General features: G+C 36.1%; 1 protein-coding gene across 1 annotated transcript in view; it reads right to left on the reverse strand.

The window, feature by feature from the left end:
• The window catches only part of NAT1 (N-acetyltransferase 1), a 321119-nt gene that overhangs the window by 206708 nt on the left and 98734 nt on the right, over positions 1-15677 (reverse strand). The window contains exon 8 of the mRNA XM_090388830.1: positions 7157-7261. Within this exon, the coding sequence (XP_090244956.1) occupies positions 7157-7261 (105 nt within the window). The remainder of the gene's footprint in view (positions 1-7156; positions 7262-15677) is intronic.

Genomic DNA, 15677 nt, shown 5'->3' on the forward strand with positions numbered 1-15677 from the left:
AAAATCTAGAGATAATGTGACAAAGATACAAAAATACGTTTAGACTTCTTTAGACTTGTTAACAGAAGAGACTGCTTCTACAGGGATGGGATACACTTAAATAGAAAGGGTGCAAGAATATTTGCTGATGCTATCAAGGCAGGGGGGGGCTGAACAAGAAAATTAACCAAATAAGTGTCATGGGCAGCATCAACTACAGGCTTTTGCAAATAAATAATAATTGTTTGTAATTTTAATGTACACTTATTTCTCTCTGCTCGGCTTCACATGCAGTTTCTCCTTCCAAAGTATCCCCGCTCCTTCAATAAAAAGTTAATAGCAGCTATTGCTACTAAATCCAGCTTACACGCAAAATACATTCTTTCAAGAACCTCTATGGAATTATGAAAATTATAAGTTCTCATTTTAACTTCAAATGACTTCAGAAAACTACACAAAGTACATTGATTCAATTATGATGAGAGCCTTATCGATCAATTCGGTGCTGGAAAGATTGTGCCAAGCTCAAGGGGTAGAATTTTTTTCAGCCTGGTCTGTACTTGTTAACAGGAGAGACTGCTTCCACAGGGATGGGATACACTTAAATAGAAAGGGTGCAAGAATATTTGCTGATGCTATCAAGGCAGTGTTAGGTGGGTTGGAAAACTGCTAGCTTGGGGGAATACAAGGACTAATAGTTTAACAGTAGCTGCAGGCAGAAGTGAAGGTGATTTTTGCACAACTTCTATTAGAATAAGTAGCAGCCGACCGGGTAAAGTGCCTGCCTGGCAACTCAAAAGTCGCAGATTCAATTCCCACCTCGGGCTTGGATCAAAGTACTGCAAAAACCTTGGGAGGTGCATTATGGCTACAGAATGCCTATGTGCCAACAACTACCAAAAAAAAAAAAAAAAAAAGTAGCGACCTGGAGTGAGGGGTGTTGGGAGTTTCAGAGACGGATGGCAGTCATCGTGAAATAGGTGCATGTATACCAATATTAGTATAGTAAATAAATATGATGAATTTGAAGTGTTGGTCAAGACAAAGGCGGATATTGTTGGGATAGCAGAGACGTGGTGTCACCCAGATATAAGGAATGCAGAACTGGAATTTGGGGAGTACAATGTGTACAGAAAGGACAGACAGGATAGGAAAGGAGGAGGTGTGATGCTGTTAATTAAAAAAAAAAAAAAAAAAATCAAAAGTGCACCCAGTTGATACAGATGAACAGTGCACTGTTGAGTCAGTTTGGTGTGACAAACACTGCGAAAGCAAAAATAAGAGTAGGAGTGTGTTATAGGCCTAAGGACTCGAATGAGTACAATGAACAATTGTACAGAGAAATAGAGTGGGCTAGTAATCAGAATGTCTTATAATGGGGGTTTTTAACTTCCCAGGTATTGACTGGAACTTGTGGATTGGTCACTCACACACTAGTCAGAATTTTGTGGATGTATTGGATGATTGTTTTCTGCAGCAGCATGTTAGAGAGAGAGAGAGAGAGAGAGAGAGTAATACTCTTGATCTGGTTATCAGCAGTGATCACTGTACTGATGTGGGATTTACTTAAAGATTTAATTACGATCAAGGGTAAAGGAAAGGGTTTTTGCTTCCGTCAAGGTGAGTACAGTGGTCTCAGACAGTTTTTAAATTCTGTACAGTGGGATCAACTGACGATGTTACCAACAGTCAATTCTAAGTGGGAAGCATTCAAGGAATTAATCGTGGATGGTACTAAAAGTTTCATACCTATTAAGAAATATTGTTCAAGGTTTAGGCCTAAATGGCTATCAAATGAACTAATGAGACTTGTAACAGAGAAGAAAAATGCATGGGATGCATATAAATTATCAAGCGACTCAGAAGCCTATGGCAGATATAAGCTCGTCTGTAATCAGGTCACAAAGGAGATTAGGCAGTCGAAGGCAGATTACGAGAAATCCTTGGCAAAAGATGCTAAGAAAAACAGCACGGATTTCTTTACTTATATAAACTCTAAAAGGAAGGGGATGAATCTCATTGGTCCACTTGACATCGATGGTTCGACTGTTCATTATCCTGCTCAGATAGCAAACAAACTGAATGAGTATTTTGCATCTACATTCATACATGAGGAATTATTAAGGTTTGAAAATGGCAGGTTATCAAATTGTAACAGGGTACTTAATGATTTTGTAATAACTGAGAGCAAAGTGGAGGGAAAATTGTTGAAGTTAAACATAAGAAAAGCACCTGGGGTGGATGGGATCTGTCCAGTTATATTAAAGGACGCAGCAAAGCAACTAAGCAAACCCTTAGCCATAATTATGAGAGCATACTTGGACTCAGGGGAGGTTCCCACGGACTGGAGATGTGCAAATGTATCCCCAATTCACAAAGGGGGATCAAAGAGTGACACGAGTAATTAGACCAGTTAGTTTAACTTCTGTTCCGGGTAAAATAATGGAGTCACTGGTTAAAGATGCATTGCAGGATCATCTAGACAAGACTGCAGCAATAATTCAGACACAGCATGAGTTTGTTAAGTGAAAGTCTTGTCTAACAAATTTGATTGGTTATTATGATGTGGTTACAAAGGGACTGGATGGAAAAAATAATTTTGTTATCATATATTTGGATTTCAGGAAAGCTTTTGACACTGTTGCACATGGAAGACTATTGTACAAATTGGAACTGAATGCTATTAAGGGTAAGTTGCTACAATGGATAAAAGGATGGTTAAGTGGGAGAAGACAAAGGGTGGTAATCAATGGGTGCTGCTCTTCGTGGACTAATGTTATTAGTGGAGTCCCACAGGGTTAGGTCCACTGTTTTGTATATTTATCAATGATATCGATGAAGGCATATATCAAGCTTAGTGTTGAAGTTTGCAGATGTTACAAAGGTTGGCATGGTTGTTAATGACAGTGTGCTACTGCAACAGGATCTAGATAATTTGGGCAGATGGGCTAAGAAGTAGCAACTGAAGTTTAACCGTCACAAATGCAAAGTACTGCATATGGGTAGAAGTAATCCCAGAGGAATGTACCAACTGTGTGGTACTACACTTATGGTCGTAGAAAACGAAAAAGACCTGGGGAGGTTCCTACGTCTTTTTCTGGGAGTAATTGTGCAGTCAGATATGAAGTTTTCTGAGCAATGCAGACAGGCTGCCAGGGCAGGTAATGGGGTTTTGTCAATGATATATAGGAATTTTGCTAGCAGGGAAAAGGAGGTGATTGTCCTTCTGTATAAGGCAATGGTCAGGCCACGCCTTGAGTACTGCGTGCAGGTCTGGAGGCCTCATTTTTGGAAGAATGTCAATTTGCTTGAGTGTGTACAGAGAAGGGCAACAAGATTGGTGAGGGGAATGAAGGGATCCCCTTACCAAGAGAAGCTAAGTTCTGCAAATTGCAGTGGCTGGAGACTAGGCACCTGCTCGGTGATCTGATTGAGGTGTATAAGGTCTTGAATGGGTTGAGCATGCTGAATTCTGATGGGATCCTTCTACTTGTTCAGATTACAAACCTAAGGGGGCATAAATTAAGAAAAGACAGATGTAGAATAGATGTGTGGAAATTTGCCTTTAGCCAGCAGGTGGTTAATAGCTGGAACAAACTTCCTTCTGTCGTGGAAGTTGATAGGTTGAATAAATTTAAGGAGGAACTGGACAGGCATTTGGAGGGAATCGTGTGATTTTTTTTTTTTTTTTTTTTGGCTGATGCTGCATAAGCTCATACACTTGCTTTCTTGCATCACATGCCACTACTACTACTACATCTGCCATATCTCAGCAAAAAGATTTAAAGCCATTCTGACACTTTTTAAATTAAGGCTTTTAACTTGTTTTTCCATACTTACGATATTCTCACTGCTTCTATTAAGATATCTGATTCTTTCAACATAACAATTTCAAAAATATTTTTCTCTTAATGATTTTTTCCCTCAAAATTACGATTTTAGTTTGTTTCTATGTATTTCACTTTTTTCTAATTTACTATTAATGAAGTCTATTTTAATAATGAATTCCATCACATAAAAAAGAAACATTCAGTTGGATCTGATGGTATTCCAAAAGAATTATGGAATTGTTTCCTGCATTTACTTGCACCTCACATTTTATATTTGTTAACTAGATAGTATAAACCAGAGCTGTAATGCTCAATACGTTCTGCGCTGATATCAATATTTGTAAAATAATAAAAATTTTCATTCCTGTGATCACGACATATGGTCGAAAAGCTTTGTCAGCTTCAGGAAGGAAAATCGTTTTGCAATTTTTCCTTTAAATTCTTTTAATTAATTTTCTTATTTTTAATTGCGTTAAATTGAGTTTTATTGTGTTAAATTGATTTTTAATTATCTTTTAAACTCTGTTACTCTAATGTAAGTTTTTCGATTTTTTTCATTTTAATTTCTGGAGAGTATCATATGGAAGTGTTCTACGTGCTATATTGAGGTAAACTTCTCTTATTATTTTACAAATATATTTGTTAACTTATCACTGAATTCAGGAATTTATCCCAATTCCTCTAAAAAGCGTCCGAGTTCCAATACATAAAAAATAACCACATGATTTGCTTCAGGTTTGTTGTCCAGTAAACTTACTCATTTAGTTCTCGGCAAAGAGTACTAACACAATCTTGACACAGACTGACACAAATTTGAATGGACTGAACAAAGTCAATGCTAAAATAAGGAAGAATGATTGCAAGATAGATGTGTAGAAGTTTGCCTTTTGCCAGCAGGTGGTTGATTGTTGGAACAAACTTACATCTGTTGTTGTTGTTGAAGTGGGTAGTTTGAATAAATTCGCAAGGAAGAACTAGACAAACTATTGGGAGGCGCCTCCATAGCCAGGTGGGAAGGAGCAGCAGTGCGTAGCACACGCTTCTTGATTAGACCGGGGTTCGAGCCCATCACCACCAAATATGGAGGATGCGGAAAGGTCAGGGAATGACCACCGCATATTCCCGGAGCAACATGGCCTTAGTTGCTAATGCTCCTAAAAACCAAACAACAAACAAACAACAAACAAACTATTGGAGGGGATGAATAGGTGTAATGGTTTTTTTTTTTTTTTTTTTTTCCATGACCATAACTCATTAAATTGTGCAATAATTCAAGAAGTTGTGAAATAATTTTCCTGGAATGATGAATAATAAAAGCATTTACACATGGACAGCATATCTAAACTTCATAGCAACATCTAAAGGCACATATGGTAAGAATTTGTATTAAATCCTTCTAATCGGCTGGGGCAAATTATCAGTAAAAGCAATTCAAGTATAATTTGTTCGCGAGATAATAATTATATGAAGGAAAGGATATTAAAAGTTTTGCATTCACTGTGAATAAGAATATTATATGTGTGGATATTATAACAACATCAGTTTGTCTCTTTCACTCTTTTAGCATTATGAGTTCCTTAAAACTTCCTTTTAACTTATTCTGGCCCAAAACTTTTAAAACTGTCAGAGAAAAACTCAGAATATGTTACAAAATGGAATGCTTATTAATAATATCTTATTTTTGATAATCAAGTATGTATATGACTTTGATAATTAAGTATGATGATCACGCAATCCCCTCTTATGAATGGGCTATTCATAAGAGAGGGGATTGTGTGATCACACAGGCAATTCAAGCAATAATAAACTGTCATTATTGACGTCACAACTGTTTACAAGAAACAGTAAAAACATTGTCAATAAACAAATAAGTTTTTATTATTATTATTTAATGAACTTTTTGAAGAGTTGAAATCATTAAAAACAATAGATGTTAGCCATTCTGATCTAAAAGCTTTGTTAAAATTAATATGCAAACAATTTAATAAAATGCAGTACAAATATTGTAAATGCACTGTTTTTGACTTTTCCAGTTTCTGTTGCAACAAGAGAAAAAGTCTTTAAAAATTAATATTCATTAAGACTTATTTTAGATCCACTTGCTTTAGAGAAGACAATTTAGTGTTCTTGCAATATTAGAAATTGAAAAGAGATATTTTGGAAAGCATTAATGCGGACAACAAAATTAAAGAATCTGTAAAAAAAAAAATTCACAAACAATTACCATGTAAAATTACACTTACAAGTAATGATTATTTTGTATTTGATTGTATGCTTAAAGTAATTATGAAATAATAAAAAAAATTTTTTTAATAAATTTTGTTTTTCATTTATTATTTCAAAGGGTACATTTTAAATTTTGCATACAGGCACATATAACCCTAATAATAACCTGCAACACTCACTGCAAGTGAAATCTCAAAGTATGCCCACTCTAGGGAAACATTCATGACTGAAAATATTAAATGCTGTTTGATATATCAAAAGCAACTTGTGATGGTTTCACTGAAGTTGTGTTCATAACCATATTATATGAAATGCCTCTTTAAACAGGTACTGAGTTATGATTTTCATGATTCACAATCATGGTTCATGCCTTATGTAAACCCACCTTAAGAAAACAAGCTGAAATTGCCAATAACAAGATATTCACACTTGATTATCCATTCCATCTGCATGCAGCAACTCATCCTTTTCTGGTCTATGCTTATGATAAAAAGTATGATTTCCCCCCCCCCCCCCAATCTTTTCTATTCTTCCTAAATACATTATACATGGATAGTGAAAATCATCTTCCTCTATTTCTGGGCGACTGTGTTTCTGTTAGCTGTATTATTTCAGTATTTGTTGTCCAAAATGAGGTGTAAATTTATTCATTTCATTAACAACACTCCTGACACTGCTATAGGTTAAGATAAAGTGTTCCTGAACTGTTTACTATCTTGACACATTCCTTAGTTATTTAAGCTTATTTCTTTGCATTGTTTTCCCATTCATTTAAAACGCTTATATCTTAACATCAGAAGGCCCTTTAGCTTTGAAACCTCTTTGCACGTGGGAAGAGAATTCTTAATGTGTGCAAGCTTTATTTTTACGACTATCATCATATAAATAATATCTACATTACCTATGAACTCTCAAAGCCTGCTTGAGGATATTGGCAAAGAATAGCAAAAATTTGGTTGTTCACATTTGATAAGATGCTCAACTGGCTATTAACAAAGGTACATGCATATTGTGCATACCATTCACACACAGATTATGAAAAACTTAATCTATCTTTAAAGATTGAAATTAAGCAATAAAACTTTTTTTTTAGAACTAAAAAGGCTTTGCTTTGTACTTACCAGAATTATGGCCAACATTCCTATTTGGGCGACCCATATTATTAGAATAGGTTGGAAAAGTTTCAGTAGGAATTACACCTGGTCCTGTACCAAGTGAAGCCACACCTATATAAACAAAAATTGTAAACCTCATAATTAATCTGGCATGTGGATGGAAGCATACATAAAGCACATGAAGTATTTCCATTCATTTTTTCCTCTTCATAAAATAAATGTCATATTAAATGTAAAAGTCATTAGAAAATGACTTTGTAGAATTGTTTCAAATCTGTAAGCATAATTTGTTTAAAGTATTTCTCAAAAATATCTAGACAGCTTGAGAAAATGGACATATGGCACAGAACGTTAACAATAAATAATTTTAAAAAATTCTTTGCTGCTATATTAATATTAAACGTTATTATGGCTGGTTATAATCTTTATACAGTCAAACATAATGCAGAAACAAAGCCGAGAAAATAATCTGAGGAATGAGCTGACAAAGAAGAAGGGGAGGGAGAGAGAGAGAGAGAGAGAGAGAGAGAGAGAGAGAGAGAGAGAGAGAGAGAGAGAGAGAGAGAGAGAGAGAGAGAGAGAGAGAGAGAGAACCTTATTTGGACAATAGTTTATAAGTAGCAATGTAGTTTTAGCCAGGAATGTTACCAACCTCAACACCTCAGATTTCATGCTAATTAAGTCATACAATAAGCTCTCAAATTACAGGCATTCCTCAAATGCTTCATAAATTTGGTCACTTGACTGAGTGTACATACATGCATTGTGTGCATGCATGCTTGTATGCATAAGTTTGCGTGCGTGTGTGTGTGTGCGTGCGCGCGTGCGTGCGTGCAATAAGTCCTTGGATGGTTTGAGCAAGCTCAGTGTTGATGGGATTCTTCCTCTTGCCCAGATTAGTCACCTGAGAGGATATAAATTCAAATTGAGGAAAGACAGTTGTACAACAGCTGTGCGGAAATATGCCTTTATCTAGAGAGTGGTTGCTTGCTGGAACAAACTTCCATCTGTCATTGTAGAAGTTGACAGTTTAAATAAATTCAAGGTAAGGCAGAACTAGACAAACATTTGGAGTGAATGGATGGGTGAAATGGGAAGGGGTTTTTTTTTTGCTAATGCTATAAAAGCTTGCTTTCTTGCATCATATGCCTCTACTAAAGCTAATAATATACACTTTTGGAGCATGAACAATTTTTAATTAATTAATAAATAAATGGCATTTTTGTATAAGACAGTGAGTTATGTAAAAATTAATGAAACTGTATTATGCAATAGTATGACATTAAATGAATTACAAATAATAACATAAAAAAGATATAGAGAATATATAAATAATTAAATGGTAGTAATGGCAAATTATGTAAAAAAAAAGCAAGGGCTTGTATATAGCATAAAAAATAAACTACACACTTTGCCCATCCATACCCTCCAAATATGTCTAGTTCTTCCCTGAATTTATTCAAACCATCCACTTCCACAACAAATGGAAGTCGATTTCGATTATCAACCACCCACTGGCTGGAGGTAAGCTTACACACATCTATCCTTCGACTTAAATTTATGACCCCTCATGTGTGTAGTCTCAGCAAAAAGAATGCCATTTACATTCAGCTTACTCAATCCATTCAAGGCCTTTGACATTTAATCGGATCACCTAACAAGTGTGTAGTCTCCAAAAGCTGCAATTTTCAGCACTGAAAGCTTTCTAGCTAAGAGCACCCTTGTTTTTCCCTTCACCAATCTGGTTGCCTTTCTCTGCACCTGTTCCAGCAGATCTCATCCTTCCTAAAGTGAGGTCACCAGACCTGTATACAATACTCACAAGGTGCAGCCTAACCATAGCCTTACACAAAGGGATAATCACATCCTTATCCCTGCTAGCACAGCTCTGAGATTATTGCTACCCATATGCAGTACTTTGCATTTGTCAAACTTCAACTGCCATTTCTCAGCCCATCAACCCAATTTTCTTAGATCTTGTTGCAACAGCTTACTTTTATGACTTTTTAACCCCCCCCCCACTAACCTGTGTATCATTTGCAAACTTATACATTAAGCCTGACATACCTTCATCAATGTCATTGATAAATATTGAAAACAAAAATGGCCCAAGCACCGAACTCTGGGGAACTCCACTGATAACATTAGTCCATGAAGAGCAGTGCCCATTAATAACCTCTCTCTCTCTCTCTCTCTCCTCCACTTAACCATCCCTTTATCCATACAGGTAACTTGCCCTTAATGCCACATTGCTCCAGTTTATACAGCAATCTTTTATGTGCAACAGTATCAAAAGCCTTCCAGAAATCCAATAATTTTTGCATCCAGTTCCTTGTTCACTGCATCATAGTATCCAATAAGACTGGTTAGACAAGACTGCTCCTTAACAAATCCATGCTGTGACTGCAGTATAATTGCATTCTGGTTCATATGGACCTGCATTACTTCTTTAACCAGTGGCTCCATTATTTTCCCTGGATGTTAAGCTAACAGGTCTGTAATTACTCGTGTAACCTTTTGATTCCCTTTATGAGTTGAGGATACATTCGCACATCCCCAGTCCATAGGGTCTTCTTCAGAATCCAAGAATGATCTCATAATTATGGCTAAAGGCTTGCTCACCTCCTTTGTTGCCTCTCTTATATGACTGGATAGATCCCATCCACCCCAGGTGCCTTTTTGAGATTGTTTCAGCAATTTTTCTTCCACTTCCTTTCAGCTATCACAAAACCATTTAGCTCCCCATTGAAGTTTGATAAACTTCTGTCATCCCCTCTCCTAATGAATTCCCCATGTGTGAATGTCAATGCAAAATACCTATTCAATTTATCAACAACCTGATATTGGTTATCAACAGTAAACATCAACATCAAGTGGCCCAATGTGATTTAACCCCTTCCTTCTATTGTTAATATATGCATAGAAGTCTTTGCTGCTTTTCTTTGCATTCTTCTAATCTGCCTTAGCTTGCCTAATCTTTTTTGTGGCTTGATTACAGATTACCATATTTGTTGGCTTGTAAGATGCTGTGGCGTGGAAGATGCACCCTAATTTTGGAACAGTAAATTTAAGAGGAAAAAAACTTTTGAAAAAAAATTGTTAATACAATGGAAATTTAAAATTCAATAAAAAATAAAATCCAAAAGCCAATAAAGAAAGATATAGGATTATTACTCTTATTATTTTAGTATTATTCAACTTCAGATTCATTACTGACTTGGTGATCATTATCCTCAAACATCATCATCCTCTTCACTAGTATCAGTGTAACTCTCATACAATAAATGATCTTCAGTGCCATCTATTGCATTATTTATATCACATTTTTTAAAGGACTTGACCACAATTTCAGTCTTAACATCATGCCATGACTTCAGCACCCATTCTCACACTTGTGCTATTGATGGACGTTTCATCCTTCCGTAGGCGTCGTATCATGGTTCCCCTCTATCATCCATTTATTCCATTGCTCCTGCATGTTATTCTTGAATGGTTTATTGATGCTGACATCTAATGGCTGTAACTGGGAAGCTAAGGCACCCAGAATTACCACTAATTCTGTGTTCATCATTTCGGCCAGTCATTTGATGTTTTTAGTCCTATATGCTCTAAATTGATCCTATACTAGTAGTGCATTTTTATGCATTAATCCACCGTAATGCTTGGACCAAACTTTTACAAGCCAATCCTTAATACATTATTCGTCCATCCATCCATCCTTTCAGTTGTTGTTGTTTTTGTGTTTTTTTTTTTTTTTTTTTGTCTTTTTAGGAGCATTAGCAACTAAGGCCAAATTGCTCCGGGGATATGCAGTGGTCATTCGGACCTTTCCGCATCCTCCGTATTCGGTGGTCACGGGCTCGAACCCCTGTCTAAACAAGAAGCATGTGCTACTCACTGCTGCTCCTGCCCACTTGGCTACAGAGGCGTCCCTTCAGTTGTACAAGTATGTGAATTCCATTTGGCAGTTTCTTTTGGTAAAGTTTTTCTTTTAAAAATGAACATTGGCGGAAGTTTGGTCCCATCAGAACTAGTTAAAACTGCAATGTAGTGTCTTTTCATGTCTAGTGGTTTTAATAGTTATAGATTTTTGACTTCTCAGATTTACAGTTTTATTGGACGGCACACAACAGAATTTCATCCATATTCCCAATTCGGCTAAGTTCGTAGCTGCTTCATTTTCTAGCATTAAGAAAAAATTTATGGAAATTAATATTTTCTGTCTGTACTCAGCAGGCATTCTCTGGACTATTCTAGTTCTTGTGCATAAACTTAACCCGTTTCTTTTCATGAAGTGATAACACCAAGATTCAGTTCCTTTAAAGTTGTGTATCCCAATATCAGCTGCTCATTTCTATGCTTCTACTATTATCATTTCAGTATTCAATGTAATATCCATGTCTCTAAGTTTCATTATCGAACTACACAAGTTTTCTTCCAAATTTGGCCATTTATCAGCTTTTTGTAAAAAAACTTCCTGCTTCTTCCACTGATGAGTCATCTTCTCAGTAGGCAGTGATCCGAAATTTCGTTCTGCTGCTTTGTTCTCATGTTCTTTGGCATATTGTACTACTTTTCACTTAAATCCAATAGTATAACTGGAATTCACTTGTTACTCCAATAACAGCCTGGTAATTACTGAAAAGTGAACTAACATATAGCAGTTAACTATCCATTAACTACTATACGTTAACTTTCGATTTTGTGCATGTGCTGTATTGCCATCTTCAGCTTCTAAGCCACGGGGAAATTTTTTAAGGTATTTATGGGGGGGGGGGAGTCTCCTATAAGCCGACAAATACGGTAATTTATATGCATCCCATGCACTTTTCTTCCCTGCCTCATGTTTCAATAATTCATCTGACATCCATTTAGGTCTACGCCTTGAACAGAATTTCTTTGTTGGTATGAACATTCTAGCAGCATTTATGATTAGTTCTCTGAATGCTTCCCATTTAGAATTTGCTGTTAGTAACATCATCAATTGGTCACAATGCATAGAATTTAAAAACTCCCTGAGACCACTGTAGTCACCCTTATGTAAGGATGACTACAGTGGTCTCAAGGAGTAACTTAAAACAATTTCTCCACCTCTCCTGTCTGTCCTCCTGACTACTTACCCTTGACAGTAATGTCTTTACGTAAATTCCATACTGTGATTGCTACCACACATTTGGTCCTTTTACCTGCAGATTCTTAATGTATGTAGAATCACTGCTGATAACCAGATCAAGGGTATTACTTCCTTTTGTTGCCTCTCTAACATGCTGCTGTAGAAAACAGTCATCCAAAAAATCTACAAAGGTGTTGCTAGTGCGAGTGACTAAGTCACAAATTCCAGTCAACATCTGGAAAGTTAAAATTCCCCATTGTAAGAAATTCTAATTTACTGGCCCACTATTTCTCTGTGTAGCTGTTTGGTATACTCACCACAGGTCATTAGGCCTATAATATACTCCTTCTCAACTTTGTTTTCCTGGTGCTTATATCACACCAAACTGACTCAACATTGCATTGGTCACCCAAGTCGACTGGTTTGTTTGTTATTTGGTTTTTAGGAGCATTAGCAACTAAGGCCATATTGCTCTGGGATATGCGGTGGTCATTCCCTGACCTTTCCGCATCCTCCGTATTTGGTGGTGACAGGCTCGAACCCCGGTCTAATCAAGAAGCGTGTGCTACGCACTGCTGCTCCTTCCCACCTGGCTACGGAGGCGGCACCCCAAGTCGACTGGATGCACTGCCTTAGAGTTAATATACTTCTTAACTTAGAACAATTTCTCCACCTCTCCTGTATACATTGTATCCCCATATTCAATTAGCATCCCTTATGTCCAAGTGACATCATGTCTGTGCTATCCCTACAATGTCTGCATTGTTGACTTAATCAGTATTTCAAATTCATCAAGTTTATTTACAATATTCCTAGCATTAATGTACATGCAAGTATATATGCACATGTTCTTATTCTTAATCAACCTTATGCAGCACATATATTCACTTGTTCTGTGATGATCCACCACAGAGCCTGAAATCTCCAACACCTTGCTTTCCAGGCTGCTGCATTTTCCAATAGAAGCAGTGCAAGAATCACCTTCAAATCTGCCTGTGGCTGTAGTTAATCTATTAGTCTGTGTATCTCGGAAAACTTCAAGACTAATAGATTAACTACGGCTGCAGGCTGTAGTTAATCTATTAGTCTGTGTATCACCCCAAGCTAGAAGTTTTCTGAGCCACTTATCACTGTCTCAATAGCATCAGCAAATATTCTTACACCACTTCTTTTTAAGTGTATCTCATCCCTGTTAACAAGTACAGACCCATGCTGAGAAAAATTCTATCCCATGAACCTTGCACATTCTCTCCAGGGCTGAATTGATGTCTGGGCAGAATTGCAGAAACTTTCAAATTCAATCCTAACCTGCAACTTTTTCCCAATATTTTCCCTGTACAGTAAGTCCTCAAATCTCCTACTCTTAATATATCATTAGTGACACCGTGTACAACAATATCATGTTTTGTACCCTTAAGAGGTAATATCTGCTCTATAACATTGTCTACTTTTGACTCTGATAGATATACCCTGCTCCTATTCCATCTATCCTTCTTGCAACATCATATTTCCTGTTTCTCTGACAATAGAGTCACAGGGAATAATCACCTTCTGTGGGATCAGTACATTCTGTCTTGGAGATTGCTACTGTGTTGCCTGACGCACAAGTGTGAGCTCTGGCATTGAGTTGGGCAGCTGAGAGCCTGATAGGCCCCTATTTTAATTCCTTCAAGGACATCTATTCTATGCCTCAAGCTCTCAAACACCCATCCGAACATTAAGTTGGTGCCTAATTTCTTCACACTCACTGCACCAAAAACACACAAAGACATCCATCCCCCTTGGCTGTATCATATCCTGTTCCAGAAAGATTGCACAAGTCGCACATTTAGTTAGACCATGTTTTTTATAGGAGAATCACACCCTTCGGTCAATCATAGATGATCATAAACTAAGGTACATGTTATCTTATCAAGAAGCCACAACATGACCATTGTTTATGGTAACACCAAGTATTTCGATTAGCCAGACAATTTAGTGCAAGTTTGGCAAAATTGCTTACGAAATTATAAATTATTTTATTTTATTTTAAATTAGGTAACATTTTCTATTTTAAATTTTGTACATCTAAACTGAATGGCAGTGGCTTCGATACTTTGTAAATGGAGTGGAAGAAAGAAACTGTTATTATAAACTACATTGAAATATTGCAATGTACTTACGGTAACCATACAGTCTACATGCAGGCAGAAAAAAAGACTGAGTAAGATGTATCGAGTAACTATGATGAATGATAATTAGCACCTCTAGTTTTTTTTTTTTATACTACTGATTAAATTTACCATTTTAAATTATAAGCGACCCCTGAGTAGTTTGGAGATTCTGCCATTTTGATATATAAAAATAAATGTAGATGTACAAAAATGTTACACACCGTAATTTACAAACAAAAAAAAATTAATAATAAATAAAATAAAAATAAATAAATTAATTAATAAGGTGAAGGGTTAAATTCCAAACTGCACACTGGGATTCTAATATTTTGTGAAGAATCCACAGGAATATTATTTTGGCACAATGTACATATATGCTTATTTGTAGCAACCAGGTCATGTTAATACAATTCAAAAAAACTATCAAAAATTGGATAAAAACAATATTCCAATAAACTGCATTAGATTTTATATGAAAAGCAACCTTTACAAAATAAACACTTCTTTCAGCTTTAAAAAAAAAAGAAACAATCTTGACACTAAACCATCTGCACTGTTCTATTCAGCAAATACATAGACATATTCGGCAAATAGAAAACAGAACACTGAATACGTAGAATATCTTTGCTGAATAGAACAATACAGATGGCTTAGTGCCGAAATTGTTATATACACTATATACAAGTGGTGTGATGAAAATTCCAATGTGCAATATGTTACATTTTTTAAAGTGATGTTATCGATGTAATAAGCATTTGTTTTGTCAATACTGCTTTATTAGTGTTCATTTCTTAAAAAAGAAAATTTTTTTCTGCATCATCTGTTTCACAACAAGGACTTTTCCAGAAATTGCTAAACAATGCTGCAACTCTCCAACACTCTGCCTGGAATGTCTTTGCATGTCATTAAGAAATGGTGAAGCCTTTGCACTGCATTAACTACACCTGAAAAAGCAATTGTAATACTGTCATTGTTTCTTTTCTTTTTTTTCCTCATTGTCCCTCTCCGTCAATAATTCAGACACAATATTGTTCTTGATCACTTGATGAACAATGGGATCACTGTATACACCAATATCATCATTCAATGATACTTCTGAAAGAACATTTAACATATGGCATAATTTGCAGATTTTTTATATCTGAATAATCATCATTTCCACTTTGATATTCTTTGGTATCTTGTGGCACAACTGGCTTTGCAAAAACAGTTTGCAATAGTAACTGCACTTAACATTTCAATAACCTCTGAAACACAGCAG

The sequence above is a fragment of the Mastigoproctus giganteus genome, chromosome 14 (genome assembly GCF_048544385.1).
Source record: "Mastigoproctus giganteus isolate SK-2022 chromosome 14, ASM4854438v1, whole genome shotgun sequence".
Classification (NCBI taxonomy): domain Eukaryota; kingdom Metazoa; phylum Arthropoda; class Arachnida; order Uropygi; family Thelyphonidae; genus Mastigoproctus; species Mastigoproctus giganteus.